General features: G+C 41.8%; 1 protein-coding gene across 6 annotated transcripts in view; it reads left to right on the forward strand.

Annotated features, from left to right (window-relative positions):
• The first annotated feature begins 1588 nt into the window (after positions 1–1588).
• Birc6 (baculoviral IAP repeat containing 6) overlaps positions 1589–18039 on the forward strand; it is a 187690-nt gene continuing 171239 nt past the window's right edge. For 3 of the 6 annotated variants that reach the window (XM_041631170.1, XM_041631171.1, XM_041631172.1), the window contains exon 1: positions 1589–1937. In XM_041631170.1, coding sequence (XP_041487104.1) covers positions 1604–1937 — 334 coding nt within the window. In that variant the 5' untranslated portion in view covers positions 1589–1603. The remainder of the gene's footprint in view (positions 1938–18039) is intronic. The other 3 variants (XM_041631174.1, XM_041631175.1, XM_041631173.1) reach the window with 2 other exon arrangements.

The following is an 18039-nucleotide window of genomic DNA, read 5'->3' on the forward strand; positions in this document are numbered from 1 at the left end:
CACACTGTGCTACCTGAGATATTGTCACAAAACAGAGCGGGACGAGGGAGATCACCCAGAAGTTAAAAACACTTGCTGCTCTAGCAGAGGACCTGGGTTTGGTTCCCAGACCCACCGGGCAGCTGTTAACTCCAGTTCAGGTGTCTGCCTCTTTTGGCCTCTGTAAGCATCAGGCATGCGTGCGGTCCACACACCTGGGGGCAAAACACTCATAAGTCCTTTAAAATAAAAGCAATATGTAGAACAAATAACGCTGTACATGAACAAACAGGCTTAGAGTTAATTGGGATAACGCACAAATATCTGCTCTGCAGGAATGTATGAAGCTAATAACTAGGTTTCACAATGATCTTTTCCTGTAGCTTAAACTGACCTCCTGTTAGAGGATGACCTTGAACTCCTGCCTTCTTATCTCTACTTCCTAATTCGGTGTGTCCCACGTCCGAGTGAGTGCAGGTACCCAGAGCACAGAAGAGGGTGCAGATCCCTTAGAAGTGGAGTTAGTGTTGAGCCTTCCAACCCGAGTACTGGGAACTCAACCTCAGGCTGAGGTTCTCTGGAGGATCAGTAGTGCTCCTAAGCTTCTGAATCATCTTGCCCACTAACTTTTTTCGAGAGGATTTTGTCATACAGCACAGGCTTGCCTGGAATTCGTAGCATTCCTGTTTACGACTGGGATTCCAGGCATGTGTGACCACACCCAGGCACCGTTACACTATAACTCCAAGGGATTGACTCTAGTAACTGTTTCAACATCAAGTTTAAAAAAAGTTATTCTTCAAAAGCGGATGATTACTTAGTTGACTATCCCTCCAAAACGGAAACATCAAAACACAAGACTGAACTGTACGGTCTCCAGAACCTCTCAAGAACGTGATTTCTGCTTAACAAAAGATCTGGAACTAGTGCGGGCGTCGGAAAAATCAGGTTCAAAGCTCTACAAGAGTGGTGTGCACCGATCGAGGCCTGCTTCCGGATCCGCTGTTCCCCACCCTCCCGCCCCCTCCAGCTGAGAACCGGGGGAGCAGCCGCCCTAACACGAAGGGACCTCTGGGCGCACCAGACAGGTCGCGCGGGCCGGGTCCGCCTAGCGGAAATCCACTGGACCCAGCACCGCCCTCCCTGCCACGCGCCGGGCGGAACTTCAGCCGCTGCCACTCCCGGGGCTCGCAGGAAGAAACTGGGACGTTGAGGACGCAGGGCTGGCCGGAGCAGCGGCGCGTGGCACGTGCGAGCCCTACCGCGCATGCTCCAAGCGCGGAGGTTCCCTGGCCCCGCCCCCTCCACGGCCGGCGAGTCGCCTAGGCAGCCCGGCGAGCCCTTCCGCGCATGTCCACCTTGCCGGGTCCCGCCCCCGCCCCGCCTTCCCTGTTCCTCCGCCCGTCCCCCTTATCCGCTTCCCTCAGCGCTCGACCCTGCGGGCGCTCCAGCGCATGCTCCGCCCCCGGCGCCCCTGCCCCTCTGGTGGTGCGGCCTCTCTCCCCTCCCCCGTCAGCCTCCCAGCCCGCTTGGCCTGGCCGGCCCGGCGGCCGACGTTCCCCGTGCGTGCGGGCGCTTGACTTCACTTCCGGCTAACGCGCTCCGCTTTGCCCCCTGGCCCCGGATGGTGACTGGCTGTGGTGCTGCACCTCCCGGGACTGTCACTGAGCCGCTTCCCAGTGTGATTGTGCTGAGGGCAGGCCGGAAGATGGCGGCTGCGGCTGCGGAGGCCTCGGGCCCGAGCTGCTCCTCCGCGGCGGCGGCGGCAGGGGCGGGGGCGGCCGGGGTCTCCGAGTGGCTGGTGCTGCGGGATGGCTGCATGCGCTGCGACGCCGACGGGCTGCACAGCCTCTCCTACCACCCGGCGCTCAACGCCATCCTGGCCGTCACCAGCCGCGGGACCATCAAAGTCATCGACGGCACGTCGGGGGCTACCCTTCAGGCCTCAGCGCTCAGCGGTGAGCGTGGCACGCCGGGCGGGGGCTGTGTCGGTCGCGGGCGGAGCCGGGCGATCTGGATGCTGGGCAACGAAGCCACCCAGCCCCGGGGCTCGGCCTCTGGATGGCAGCGGGAAGCGGGAGGGCCGGCGATGGCACGAAGGCCCGGAAGCTACGGCGGAGGACCTTCGGACTCTCTGTTTAGCCCAGCGTTTGGGGGCGAGGGCCCGGTGAGGCGGGGTGCTCCGAGAGTTGCTTTCCGGGCCTTGTGCGCCTGGACCGGCCTGGCCCTGTGCGGAGAGGTCAGGAGGCCTCAGGAGGTCTGCGCCGGAGAGGGCTAGGCTCTCGCTGGGCTCTTGGACGAGGTTTTGGAGCAGCTCCGGGCTGGACCAGAAGGGAAGGGCTGGTAGACTTGGCTGTGGCGGGAGAGGTGGGTAGCCGGAGGCAAGGGGCGGGAAGCTTCCGAGCTGGCTGTGGAGCTCTCGGCTGTCTAGCCCTCCCTTCCCGGGGAGTAGCGGCCCGTCGGCTGTTCTCCCGTCCTCTCAAGTGCGGTGCCCTCTGGAGTGCGTCCGGATGGGGGTGGGTTGGGGTGGGCTGGGGTGGGGTGGGGGTGGGGAGGGCCAGCTGTCTGAACTGTTGCGTGGACGTCTGATGAACTCGCAGAGTGCAAGGAAGGTTAGACAGGGCCCCCTAGCTCTGGGCTCCCACCTTTCCAGGGTCAAGAAGTCTAGGCCCCTTGTAAATCCGTGAAACTTCAGGCCGTTTGAACTAGTTTCACCACAGAGAGCTAGAAATTGGTATTTGGGAGGCTGTCTGAATCTTCTCCACTTTGGAGGGAAGAGTACTGGGTGGTGTAAACGTGGGTTCAGGAATAGGACTTGTTCAGTGGACAGACTTGGGATTGATTGCCCTAAGTTATTTGCTGAGATGCCATTTCATTTGTGGATATATGGTGTCTTAATTTTGATGTTAAAGATTAAAATGGAGAAGTTCGTTTATCAGTGGGTTTAAACTCTTGCATAGAGATAAACTGTATCTAAGTGCATTTAACCAAATGGAAGTAGTTATGTATTCTATCGTTCGTTTTGCGTTATTTTACGCAGACTTACAGGGGTAAGCTTATTGTGTGAGTAATAAGGCATAAGAATAAATGGCAATTTAGGGATATAAAGATGAAATTAGAGACGTTAATCTTTGTTGACTTGTGAAAGAACTAGTTATGTGTAGTTACAGCGTGAAAACCCGTAGTATATTTAAGAGATGTCTAAGAGAAAGTTTGAGATGGTAGGCTTGTAAATTTTCCTTTTCTTGGCTTAGGTAAATGACAGGATGGATGGCCCAGATGTAGCAATGTTCACCTACTGCAACTTAGATATAACAGGTTGTTATTGTGTCAGAAAGGCAGATGTTCATGAATCATTGACTCTTTTTAAAATTCATTTAAAATATGTTAAATATGGAAATGACTTAATTGCAAATGGTCATGTATTCTCCTACTTGGCATAAGAAATAAGATATTGCAAATACAGATGTTTGCCCTGGCTCCTGAGTTGCATTTCACTGACCTTTTCTTCCCCTCTCTTAAATACTTAAATTTGGTTTTATAATTTTCATACATGTTTATACTTTTAATCAATTATCTAATAGTTTCACAATTTCTAATTGAGGATAAATGATGTCTGATTATATATATGTTAGGATTTCTTTCTTTTCCCTTTGGGACAGGAAATTACTATGTAGAGCTGACTGGACTCGAACTTGGGAGTTCCCCAGAGTGCTGGGATTAAGGGAGTGAGCCACCACTCCAGGCGTGGGTTTCTTTTTATTTTATTTTTATTTATGTATATGACTGTTTGTTTGAGTATTTGACATGAGTATGCAGGTGCCTATAGAGGCAAAAAGACAATATGGATCCCCTGGAACTGTAGTTACAGGTGCTTGTGAGTCTCTTGACTTGGGTGTTGAGAATGGAGCTCTGGTCCTCTGAAAGATCAGCAAGTTCTCTTACAGGATGAGTTTTTCCTCCAACCCGGTGTTAGGATTTTTACAAAAAAATTTATTAGCAAAAGTATTAAGTGTTTTGGATAGACAGTTTAGTTGGGATGGTTTTTCCTGTCTGGAGGCCATGTTCCAGAACAATAATGTGTGTCAGAGTTTGGGCAGTGGTGGTGTGCTCCTTTAATCTCAGCACTTTGGAGGCAGAGGTAGGTGGATCTCTGTGAGTTCAAGGACAGCCTGATCTACAGAGTTCAGGACAGGCTCCAGAGCTACACAGAGAAATCCTGTCTTTCCAGGACAGGCTCCAAAGATGCAGACAAACCCTGTCTCGAAAAACCAAAAACCAAAACCAAAAACAAAAAAACCCCCAAAAAACCAAGAAAGTTTCCCTGTTAGTCTGCTGTATTCAGAAAGACAATATTCACCTTAGTGATAGAGGAGGAAGGTTGTAGGTATAAAATAATATGAATGCAAAAATAGATACATTAAGTAACACTAATGGGGATATGCACTTTCAGATGGCCATTCATAAAGACTGAGTTTAAAAAATATGTAGATGGGGCTGGAGAGATTGGCTTGGTGGTTAAGAGCACTTGCCGCTTTTCTGGAGGACCTGAGTTAGGTTTCCATCAGCACTTGTGTCTGGCAGCTTAGAGCTGCTGAAAACTCTGTGGGTACCTGAAAATAGTGTCTCTCTCTCTCTCTCTCTCTCTGTCTCTCTGTCTCTGTCTCTCTCTCTCTCTCTCTCTCTCTCTCTCTCACACACACACACACACACACACACACACGCGTGCACACTCAGAGAAATGAGAAATAGGAATATTCATAGAGAAGTTAGAGCTGACAGAATAAAAGGACTGTAGGAAAACTTTTGGAAGTAACAGTAGGTCAATTCTAAAACATACATACATACATACATATACATATATATGAAAAGGAACATTTCTTATGAATAATGCTTAGCTGAGGTTGTGTAGGGTAATTGTATCTAATTGTTCAGATGATGGGGGCAGGAATGCCGCATTCCATGTTTAACCTGGAATATGTAGGTATTTTGTGGGTAACAGTTTTTTTTTTCTTTTTTGTTTTGTTTTGTTTTTATCCCAAGACAGGGTTTCTCTATAGCTTTGGAGCCTGGAACTCTGTATACCAGACTCGACTTGAACTTACAGAGATCCGCTGCCTGTCTCTGCCTCCCGAGTACTGGGATTAAAGGTGTGTGCCACCACTGCCCTGCTCAACAGTTAGTTCTAAGAAATAGGGAATAGGTACTGTTTGTAACTATGGTCTTAATTTAGTTGCTTTTTTCAATCTAAGAGACGTAGATTTTTCTGTACTAGAGAAAGCTGTCTTTGTTGGGATACATAACTGGGTAACCATATAGAATTTTATTGGTTGACAGTGGTATTGGGATTCAGTTTGTAGAATTGTGGGTAGTTTGTTAGTGTGCATTGGAAGTTAAAGAATTGAAGCAGGATTTACATGTATTTACTTACTTTGGGTCTAAATTGGGGATAATTTTTTATTTTTATTTTTAAGTTTTTAAAATTGTTTTCAAGACAGAGTTTCTCTGTATAGCCTTGGGTGTCCTGGAACTCATTCTGTAGACCATGGTGACCTCTAACTCACAGAGATTCACCTGCCTTTGCTTCCCGAATGTTGTGATAATTTCTCAACTGTCTGTCAATGTTTTCAAATTATCTCTATCTGATATAAAATGTTTATACATATAATTTTACTAGACTAAGAGTTGTTAGGATAAACAGGGTTAGGCAAATGCAAATATTATAGTATTTAAGAGTTGATATTTTTCTGGTGTACAGAATGAGTTTCAGGACAACCAGGGCTACATAGGGAAACTCTGTCTCAAAAAAAAAAAGTTAGTATTTTGGGAATCTGAGTATGGTGTTTTTAACCTTAGCACTCAGGCAGCAGAGATTTGAGGCCAGCCTGGTCTACAGAGTGAGTTCCTGGCCAGCCACAGCTGTATAAAGAGCCCCTGTCTTTAAAAGAAAGTTAGTGTTTTGGGGGGCTGGAGGGATTGCCTAGAAGTTAACAGTAGGTGCTTCTCTTTTGGGAGACCCAGGTTTAGGTCCTAGCAAGGTCCCTTACAACTCTCTCTAAATGTAGTTGTTAGAGGGGATCTGATACCCTCCTTTGTCTTCGGTATACTGTGTACACATGTAGTGCACTTACACTCATACATAAAATAAGAAAATTACGGTTTTGGAGAGTCTGGCTGATGATCCATTGACATTCAGTGGCCCTCCATGAGCTCTTCTCCAGGCTTTAGCTTTGTCTCTCTATTTTGTTTTGTGAACTGGTTTTATTTAATTTACTTTTTTTCCCCCTCTGAGACAGTGTCTCTCTGGACCTTTGGAGCCTGCCCAGGTACTTGCTCTGTAGACCAGGCTGGCCCTGAAGGCCTCTGCCTTCAGAGTGCTAGGATTAAAGGCATGCGCCACCACTGCCCGGCCAAACCTTTTTTAAAGAAATCTTATTATAGTTGTTTTGTTCTTTCTTGGGATTAGTAACTAGGCTAATCTTAATCTTACTCAGGTTTTTGTCTGGTTTTGTTTTGTGGCAGGTTCATACTCTAGCCTAGGCTTCCCAGGTGTTGGGATTACAAGTGTGAGCTACCATGCCTGCCTTTACTCAGGTTTTAAGATCTAGAGCATATTTTAACTTGGAGATCTTGTTAGCCAGAAATTAACTCCTAAGTAGATACCATCCTATTTGTGCCCATTTCAGCTCACTTCGTCTGTTGTCTTGAATGTTTATTATTTTTTTGCCCCCTTCTCTCAGTTGGGAATAAGCACATGAACCTAGGGGCTCTGCCCATGCTAGACAAGCACTTCACCACTGAGCTGTGTCCCTCAGACGATGACTGGGTTTTAAAAACTAAAACTACATACACCACTTGGCCATACCATTTATGACTAGGTAGGCACCTTTCTTGCCAGTTTTGATTCATGAACTTTAGCATAGGAAGTAGCATGTTTCTGGGGACAAGTGAATTTGGTTAAAGTCTTTTTTATTTTATATTTTTTCAGCTTAATGGCTTTGTAACCTTGACTAAATTAGCTTATCATTTCTTTTCAATTCCCTTATTTGCAAGATGGTGGCAAGAATGATTTTAATTAAGGATTTAAGTTCTCTTCCTATATAGTATTTGTCATAGTCTACTTACTGATGAGTCCTAAATACCAAACACCATAAAAAGCATTCCACACTTTCATTTGCAATCCTTGTAAACAGTTTTATTTCTTTTCATACTCCTTAAGTCTTCTAAACTTATATGAAAATTTGAATTATTTTTCTAATTTACCACTTTGTACTATCTTGCACAGTTCATCTAGTTTTTGTCTCGTTGTAAGGATATAGTTAATTATGGAAGTATCTTCCATACAGTAGTTGATGCTTTTTCTCTTGTTCCTGAAATATCACCCCCACTAGCAGTATATTTTTTATGTTTGTTTGTTTGTTTATTTTTATAAGCTCCTTTGAGGATATTTGGAGACTGCTTTGTCAGGTAGCCCTGAGTTTCACTTGAACATCCTGAACTCAGCTTTATCATTTAATAAAATGGTAGTGAAGATTAAGGTGGTCAGACTAAAACATATAGTAGGTACTGAATGAATGAATGCCAGTTTTCTTTTGTATCTTGAGTCTTTATTATTGTCATGCTTCTCTTGATATAAAAAATTGTAGTTTAATGTTTAGTTATAAAGGATAGGTGTCATTCAAATGTAGATGGAAATATGAGCCTTATAATCTGTATTTTGGTACATATCTTTCTAATCATTTCCTTTTACCTACTGGGGATTAAATCTTGGTCCCTTGGACATGTAGGCAAATATTCTACCAGTGAGCTTTTATTTCCAGCCCTGAATAAACACTTTTTTGTGTATGAGTGTTTTGCCTGAATGTATGTACATGCACTGTATGTACGGTCCCTGAGTAGGCCCTAACAGGGCATTGGAATCACTGGGATTGGAGTTACAGATGGTTGTGAGCCACCATATTGATGTTGGGAACTGAATACAGATCTCCTGCAAGATTATCAAATGGTCCTAACTGCTGAGATATCTTTCCCACCCCTGGATAAATATCTTTTAAGTATATTGGTGAGACTAAATATCAGAAGATTAGGGCTGTTGTATAACGTCTATATGTATACACATTGTTTATGTAGTGTATGTTGCTAAGTAGATTGTGATATACATGTGTGGATATTAATCACTAGTTACGATAGTGTATAGTAAGAAATCTGATCTCTTAAATTTCCAAAGTAGATTCTAGATCTGTCTTGCAGTAAAAAGAAGGGCTACACAGTACTTGTAGCTAAACATTTCTGAGTACTTGTAGCTAAACATTTCTGAGAATCTTTTGGTATTTTGAGAAAAAAGTCTTACTATGTAGCTCTGACTAGTGTTGAACTCAAGAGATTAGCCTACCTTTACTTTCCAAAAGATCCTGATTAAAAAAAGAAAGAAAGAAAAAGCAGAAAATTGTACAGTGTTTGTAAATAAGAAAAGATCTTTGAGCTGGATGGTGGTGGCACACACCTTTAATCCTAGCACTTGGGAGGCAGATACAGGCAGGCAGATCTTGTGAGATTAAGGCCAGCCTGATCTATAGAGTGGAGTTCCAGGACAGCCAAGACTACACAGAGAGATCCTTTCTTAAAAATGCAAAAACAAAACAAACAAAAAGATCTTTATGCTTTTGTGCTCCACTCCAGCTTCATTAGTTTAGATTGGATGCATTTTTTTTCTGTGCCTTATACAGCTTTTGTTTTGCTTTTGTGCATACTAGGCAAGTGTTCTACTACTGAGCTGCATGCATCTCAAGCCCTGCTCTTGATTATTAGCATTAATTTTTTTACATTTATTTGTGTGTGTGTAAGAAAGAGAACACTCATGCCACTACATGTGGCAGTCAGAGGACCATTTGCAGGAGTTGGTCCTGTCCTGTTGTGTGGGTTCCAGGGATTGAATTTAGGTACTCAGGTGTGTTGACATGTTCTCTTACCTGTTGAGACATCTTGTCAGCCAGATTATTGTTTTTTTTTTTCCATTGGCATCTAAACACATTGATGGGTTCATTTTGACATTTTTAAATATGTGTATCATGTACTTTTGGTTGCTTTACTCTAGATTAGTGGTCTTCAACCTTCCTAATGCTAACCGCTTAATACAATTCCTAATGTTGTGGTGATCCCCGAGCATAAAATTATTTCATTGCTATTTAATAGCTGTAATTTTGCTACTGTTATGAATTGTAATGTAAATATCTGATATGCAGAATATCTGATATACAACTCCTGTGAAAGGGTCATTTGACTTACAGGTTGAGAACCACTGTTTTAGATGGTAATCTATCCATCTATATGCATGTCTGAGTGTATTTCTTTATTACTTTTGAAAAAATAGGGTTTCAAATGTCTTGATTGGCCTTGAACACCTATGTAGCTAAGGATGACTTTGAACTTCTCATTTTCCCGCATCTGCCTCCTGATACAGTTATTGGCTGTTATTGTGCTGCTGAGGAATCCTGCATGCTTTATCCACTGAGCTTTATCTACAGCCTCAATAATAAATTCTTGAACAAAGTTAGAGCCCAGAGTTGCCTCTCTGAAGAAGTTTTGGAGCTTGTGTAGTCCCCAGGAAGTCTAAATTAAAAATTAAAATTTAAATTATTTAAACCAATTCTTCTGACTAACTTGATATATGCAGCCTTTCTACATCCAGTTATTCTTCAAGAGATATTAAACATGGTGTAGAATTGGAATTTCAGTAGTCCTTAGAAGATAGTTTAGTATCTTTTGGGAACATTTGAATTATTTATCTTTTTTGTGTCTAGAAAAATAATTTAATTAGCAAAATTTCTGAAACAGCTAAAAGTTCAAGAAAAGCTAAGTGAATATTATCTGTAGGCATTTTCTGTACCTTAGACAGTCCTTTGTAAACTAATTTCTCATCTGCATTCTCAGTTAAGTGGGCTCTCTACATTGGCTCTTGGGAAAAAAAGAAGAGGACATTAGAATGCTTAGTCCTCTTTGTGAGCATCTGGAGTCTTATAAAATGTTATTACCACAAACTCCATTTGGACTAGGAGTATGTACTTGGGCTGTTTCATGTGATAGCCCAATTGATGATGACTTGGTTTATGTCAAATAATTGCTGTCTTTTCTTTTTTTTATAAACAAAACACCTATAATTAATTATAGCCAATTTTAAGATCTTTCTTTCCTATTATTTTACTTATTTATTTTTTATTTTGAGACAAGGTCTCTGTGTAGCCCTGGCTGATCTGGAATCTGGAATTCTTTGTAGACTTCTGTAGACCAGTCTGACCTTGGGTTCAGCATCTTAAGTTTTTTTTTTTTTTTTTTTTTTTTTGAGTGCTTATACTGGCATGAGCCACCACATTCTGTGTATTTCTTTTATTTCACCATCATCATCATCATCATCTTCTCCTCCTCCTCTTTTTTTTTAAAGATCCTATATAGTTATTCAAATTTTACTTTACTTTGAGCCAGGCGGTGGTGGCGCAGGCCTTTAATCGCAGCACTAGGGAGGCAGAGGCAGGTAGACCAGTCTGGTCTACAAGAGCTAGTTCCTGGACAGGCTCTAAAGCTACACAGGGAAACCCTGTCTCGAAAACCGCCCCCACCCCCAATTTTTTTTTTTTTAACTTTGCCTTTCAGGCTATTTTCCTAACTCTGAATCCTTAAAGATGGGCTTGCTCTAGAAGAAAATTTATTCTAATCTTTTAGTAGTTTTTAGATTTATTAATGATTGTCATTATAAGAGTTCAGACTCTGGAGCCTAACAATTATTAGTTGTTTGATGTTGTTGTTTGGGTACTCTTTCTCTCTCCCTCTGTGTGTGTGTGTGTGTGTGTGTGTGTGTGTGTGAGAGAGAGAGAGAGAGAGAGAGAGAGAGAGAGAGATCGATCGATCATTGTGAAACCCTGTTTGGGTACTCTTTCTCTCTCCCTCTGTGTGTGTGTGTGTGTGTGTGTGTGTGTGTGTGTGTGAGAGAGAGAGAGAGAGAGAGAGATCGATCATTGTGAAACCCTGTCTAGCCTGAAGCACATTCATCCAAGAGCAAAGGTTACCTGAACTATTTAATACTCTCCATCCTTAGCACTATTCCAGAACACCTGGAAACATACTAATATATAAGCTCTTTATTTCACTTTGAACAGTTGAACTACAGAATCTATTACTTGGTAGTTTGTAACTTTCAGTGGTGCAGATATTTACTGTTACTTGAATTCAGTGTGCCCAGCCACATTTCTATGTGTCGAAAACTGGAGAGAGGCTACAGTTTCAATAGAATACCTACAGCGAAAACATACTTTATTTATTAACCTTTTTTTAAAAAATTGTTTTTGATTTTCCATTCCTCTTAGTTTTAATGTGCTGGGGATCAGACTAGGACTTGGTGAATGCTAGGAAGGTATTCTTAACAACAGAGCTACAGGCCAGCCCTATTGCAGTCAGTTTTGACAGAAATAGTGGGAAGAAAATTTTAAAATCATAATAATAAGAATTGTGCAGAGACAGTGTGGTGTAACCTGACAGCATTGAGTTCAGGAATAGAAAGAAAGTGTTGGGCTTAACATTGAGGGTTTCTGTGGGGTAAGTCTAAACTGAGATAGAGGCAAGGACAAGAGCATAAATGAGTGGGACAGAGGCATGTATATATCTCAGTGAGTTTGAGGCCAGAATGCTCTACATAGTGAGTTTTAAGCTAGCCAGGGCAACACAGTGAGACCACATCTTTTTAAAAAAAAGTTTGGATTGAGCTGGGGTTTTTGCTCGGTGGTACAGCACCTTGTCTAACATTTCCAGTTCTCTTTCCAGCATGGAAAAAATAGTTTTGTCTTGATCTTAGGGAAGCCATTGTGTGTTATGATGTAATTAAAGTTGAATTTAGAAGTTTTTGATGCTGTGAAAAGTTATGTGAGCTTCATGTAAATTAGTGATTTTAAGATAGGTTCTCACTGTGTAGCCCTGACTGGCCTGCAACTCATTATGTGACCAGAATGGCCTCAGACTCAGAGATCTGCCTGCTTCTCTGGTGCCACCAACCCCTACTTGTGTAAGCTACTTTGAAGGTATAAAATATAATTTGGTGAATGTGAGAGATAAGAGAAATGTACATGGTGGACATTATCTTGAGGTTCTTGTTTTTTTTTTTTTTTTTGCTGGAGGAACAATATTAATTTAAACACGTAATTCAAGAATTATGAATAGCTTTTTTTTCTTTTTTAGAAACCTGTGAAGAAAACCCAAGATAGTTATTTCAGTTGTGTTCTTTTTGAGGTGATTTGAAGTCCAGAAAACACACAATGAGCAAGAGTTGAAGCAAGAAATGAAGTTATATATAGTATTTGTACCAAGCAGTGTGGTATTGAGTATGTGCAAGGCATGAAGAAGGGAGGAGTGAGGGCCTAGGTTGTGGTATGCACAGTGTACAGACACACAGAAACATGTATACACACCAGGCCTCACCCATAAGGGAAATGCCCTCTGGTTCTCATTCCTATTTTCCATTTTTTGGGGGGTCGGGTGGGGGCGGTGGTCTTTCTACATAACCCTGGCTGTCTTGGAATTTTATGTAGATTGGACTAGCCTCAAACACACCAAGATTCTCCTGTCTCTGTCTTCAGAGTGCCAGGATTAGAGGTGTAGCACTACCAGTGGTGGTTCTCATATACATATATATGTGTATTTGTATAGATATGTATACATATATACACACACACATATAATTTTTTTTTTTGAGACAAGATTTCTCATTTCTCTGTGTTGTGTAACAGTCCTGGCTGTCCTGGAACTCACTCGCTCTGTAGTTCAGGCTAACCCTCACAGAGATCTGCTTGCCTCTGCCTCCCGAGCACTGGGATTAAAGGTGTGTGCCAGCACTGGCCTGAGGTTCTCATATTTTAAGGCCCAAACCTCCTAGTTAAAGTTAAAAAAGTCAATGTACTATTATGATAGGAGCAATGCTTTAGTGTAAATTGAGAAAATACTGCTTTTCAGTAATTTTAACGTTACACCCCTCCTCCCCCTGTGGTTTTGCTTTTTGAGACAGGGTTTCTCTGTGTAGCTCTGACTGTCCTGGAACTCATTATGTAGACCAGGCTGACCTGGAATTTAGAGGCCCACCTGCCTCTGCCTTCCAAGTGCTGGGATTGAAGGTGTATGCCACCACAACCTAGCTTTTTTCAGTTTTTAATTTTTAATTTTTTTTTAATGTTTCTTTAGATTGACATGTCACAAAATTTTGCCTTAAAAGAAGCCCATTGTACACTGAATAAGAAGATTGGAGTAAAAAGCAATGATATCATGAGAATAGGCAAGGAGGGGTTGAGAAGGGCCAGGAGGACTACTAATACAGTTCAGACAACCAAAATAGTGGCTTCCTTGATAGGCATGAAGGAAAGGCAAGGCCCACTCCATGTTTGGATGTCACTTGATCTCCCTGATCCACTACTTACCACACTTCTCTATCACTACCCAAGCAAGTAGGTGAGGGACACCACAGCAGAAAGGGCTGAGGCAGCCATGCCTTTACAAGGTAGGGTGGTCATCTTGTCCTAGTGTAGCCGTGGGCTTGGGAGGTGATGATGGCAGTTAAAAAGGAGCCAGAGGAGCTGGTCAGAAGACTAGGTCTCCACTTCTGCCCCAAAGACTCCCACCCCTCCCCCACCACAATGAGCCAAAGGCCCTCTGTTTGGGAGAAGCCTCTGTCACCCACCAATTACATAAATAATAGATACAGAGTGCCTTTTATGTAATTGTTTGGGGGAAGGGCAACAGGCCTAGAGGAAAGGGGGGAACGAAAGGGGGTTGGTCATAGGCAAAATAGTTTAGATTTCTTTTTAATTATATTTTTAGAGTTCATCTTTGAACATGTGACCTTAAGTGACCAAATTTATTTGGTACATTTAGGGTAAATGACAGTTTTTGTTTAAGGCAGAGTCTTTTTTTTTTTTTTTTTTTTTGATTTTCGAGACAGGGTTTCTCCTTAGCTTTTGGTTCCTGTCCTGGAACTAGCTCTTGTAGACCAGGCTGGCCTCGAACTCACTGAGATCCGAATGCCTCTGCCTCCCGAGTGCTGGGATTAAAGGCGTGCGCCACCACTGCCCAGCAAGGCAGAGTCTTATATAGCCCACACTGTCCTCACTTCTGATCCTCTTGCTTCCACCTCTTCAGTGTTGAGATTACTGGTGGTTGCTACTATGTCCTGCTCATGGGGTGCTGGCAGTTGGATCTGTAGCTTTTTGTATCCTAGATAAACATTCTATTAACTGAGCCATACCCTATTTTTTATTTGAATTTAATTTATCCTTAAACATTTCTTTTTTCTTTTAGAAAAGCTTCCCAGGGACTGGAGAGATGACTCAGTGGTTGAGAGCATTGCCCGCTCTTCCAAAGGTCCTGAGTTCAATTCCCAGCAACCACATGGTGGCTCACAACCACCTGTAATGAGGCCTGCAGGAAGAATACTGTATACATAATAAACAAATAAATATTTTTAAAAAAAGAAAAGCTTCCCAAACTTTTGTTAGTAAAATATGTCCTATATTAAAAATTGTATATAGTGACTATATATGAAATATGTCTGTAAGCAGCAGGCTATATGGCAAAGATGTTTTCTTATTTTTAATTTTTGTTTGTTACTTATTTTTGTGGTACTGGGCATTGGTTGTATCTGGGGCCTGGCAAGCACTCTGCTACTCCCTTGCCAATTAGTTATATTCACAGTCCATATGTTTATTTAGTTGTTTATGATGTAGGGTCTTGCTATGTATGTAGCACAGGCTCTTTTCAAAGTTATGTTCCTCCTGCCTCAGCTTCTCGAGTGCTGGAATTACATGTGTGTACCACCCCTTCCTGGCTTCTTCCCCCCTCCCCCCACAGGGTTTCTCTGTAGCTTTGGAGCCTGTTCTGGAACTAGATCTTGTAGACCAGGCTGACCTCGAAACTCACAGAGATCCGCCTGCCTCTGCCTCCCGAGTGTGTACCACCACAGCTTGGCTTTTTTTTTTTTTTGTCTTTATTACTCTTGATTGAGTTTTTAGTTAGCTAAGTCTTCTGATAGTTTTTTGTTTCGTTTTCCTTTTCTCTGAATCAAAATATCAGTATTGCTGAAGAGAATGACCTCATACTCGGGACTGGAGGGAGGATGGAAGAAAAGATAAGGGAGCATTGCAAATGTGGGCTAATGTCATTCCTAAAAGTATGCATGTTTCACAGTGTATTAGAAATGAACTTCACCTCATTTGAGTTTAGTGTAGTATATTAAAAAGTTTTAAATCATGCAGAATAGTTGGCTTATTAAAAGACATTGAATGTGAAGTCTTGGGGATATAGTCATTATAGCACTTGCTTTTCCTACAGTTCATGGCTTAGTGCGAAGAGCTTTCTTAGACACATGGAGAGAGGGGGTGGCAGCGGCACTGTATTGGTATGTTGAGGGGTGGGGGCGCCGTATGGTAGAATGGTATATCAGGTGATGATAAATGCCACAAAGAACATTTAAATTGGTATGGAATAAGGTGTTAGATCGCTTTGTTAGGTGCCTAAAGCAAAATGTGAATACTAACTTCCTGTATCCTGATGTTGTTCAGTGAATCCTTAACCAGCTGTAAATAAATTGCCACAAAGTTGTCAGTGTGAGAAGTAACTCGGCTGCAGATCATCACAGTTCTATTTAGAGTATGCCCATGTGGATTTCTATTTGCAGCTCATGTCTGAAATACTGTTTGGGACTTAATATAGATAACACGGATCCCCAGAATGCCACACAGACCCTTTACCATTCCTCATGTAGCCCTTAATTTAAGGCAGTCCAAGTCAAGGTTCATCTAGCTGTTTTGATATACTCCTGCAGCAGAAGGCAGAGAGAAAGTTCCCTAGATACTTCTGCTGCTCCTGTTCCCATCATTATGCTCTTTTCAAAATGACGTCTCAGATAAAGATGTTAGTCCTCATGTGTGCTTTAGCCTGAACAGTGTGAGGTGCTGAGAGATTTAACTGTGACAGAGTGAACATAACAAAAGACCCATGTTCCCTTGCTGGGAGGAATACTGTCTTAGAATGAATACTGTTAGTGGAATATTTTTGAGCTTAGCCAGGGTTGTAAATTGAATGAAGTATTATAGTTTTGTGTTTTCTGTCTTCCTTCTTTTTTTTTTTTTTTTTTTTGGGCGGTAGTGCTGAGGATTAAACCCAGGCCTGGGCATATAGTAGGTGAGCTCTCTTATCATTGCACTATTATGTTAGCCCAGTACGTAAACTTTTTGATGCTGGATTCTTGTGTTAGCATACTCTTGGGATTCATTAAAGTTGTTATGTGTATCTCTTCTAGGATTTTAATTTTGAATAATATTTTATTGTTATTTACCATTTATTTAAGCTAGCCACTTTGAAGCATATTTGGTTATTTTTTGTTTTGTTTTGTTTTTTGAGACAGGGTCTCTCTGTTTAACAGCTCTGCCTGTTGGGAAACTTATTCTAGGCCAGGTTGGCCTCGAACTCATAGAGATTTGATTGTCTTTGCCTCCCGAGTATGTGATTAAAAGGCATGTACCACCACCACCTGGCTCATATTTGTGTATTTTCATTGTTTGGTGTTTATGAATAGTGCTATCATAAACATCTGAATACAAGTTATTGTGTGGATATAGGTTTCAGTCTCCAGAGGCATTTTAGTAAATTCATACTTAACTTTTTTTTAAAAAGCTGCCAATATTGTGACTGTGTCATGTTGCATTTCCATTAGAAATAATAAGTTCTATTCTCTTTATGTCCTTGTTAGTACTTCTTTGTCTGTATATTGTGAAGATGTTTACATTGCCTGCTACTTAGTCAGCTTTCTGACAATATAACAAATACCTGAGCCAACCAACTTAAAAAGTAAAAAGGTTTATTTAGTAAGTTTTAGAGGTTTTATTTTTTTAAGTTTTTGATTTTTAGAGGTGAGTTTTTTTTTTTTTTTAAATTTATTTATTTTACATATATAGTGTTCTGGGCACCAGATCTCATTATAGATGGGTGTGAGCCATCATGTGGTTGCTGGGAATTGAACTCAGGACCTCTAGAACAGCAGTCAGTTCTCTTAACCTCTGAGCCATCTCTCCAGCCCTAGAGGTGAGTTTTATCTATGTAGTCCTGACTCTCCTGGAACTCACTCTGTAGACTAAGTTGGCCTTGAACTCACAGAGGTCCACCTGTCTCTCCCAAGGTGTGTGCCACCACTGCCTAGCTAGTTTTTAGAGGTTTTAGTGTTTGGGTCTAATGGAACAGAACTGATGGAGCAGAACTGTTTTCTTGACTGAGGCATAAAGAAAAGGAAGTTTCACAGTCTCCATCAAGGGCCTGATGAGGATGGTGGTTCCACAATCGTAAGGTACTACCATCTCCTAATTTCCCTTCATTGGAAGCTAAGTCTATAACTGGACCTTTAGAGGTATTTAATATCCAGATTTTAGTACCTCCCACAGTGATCTGTATCTTCATTACAATTGTTAAAATCACAATGACTCTTTCTTTTAGAAATAGAAAAAAATATAGCTTAAAATTCATATAGGATCTCAAGGGACCTTGAATATTCAAGGCAATCTTGAAAAAGACAAAAATGTGGTAGGGATACAGCTCAGTCAGTACTTGGGGGAAGGGGATTGATAGATTTATATTTCCTGATTTCAAGAATAAACTGCAAAGCTACAGTAATTAAAACAGTGTGGTACTGAGAAAGGAGATGTGGCTCAGTAAGTAGAAGTAGTACAGGGCTTAAATGGTATGCACAAGTGCTGGATTGGGTCCTTAGAACTGCAAATAAAAACAGTGTGATGCTGTTGTAAAGACACACATAGAACATAATGGGATGGATAAGAGCCAAGAAGCATATCTTTGCACATAATGGTTTTAAGATATTGACAAGGGGTCAAATCTATTATTTGGGGATAAGGATAGTCTCTAACAAATGATTCTGGGAAATTTCTGGTATCTGGTTGAATCTGTGCCTGCAGATTACTGTTTCTACCCCTGTTCCTTCAGGGGAAAAGAATAAAGAATAGTATGTAAGAATAGTATGGCGAA

This window comes from Microtus oregoni, unplaced genomic scaffold (assembly GCF_018167655.1).
Source record: "Microtus oregoni isolate MIOR12 unplaced genomic scaffold, Mior012 000036F_ref0000092, whole genome shotgun sequence".
NCBI lineage: Eukaryota > Metazoa > Chordata > Mammalia > Rodentia > Cricetidae > Microtus > Microtus oregoni.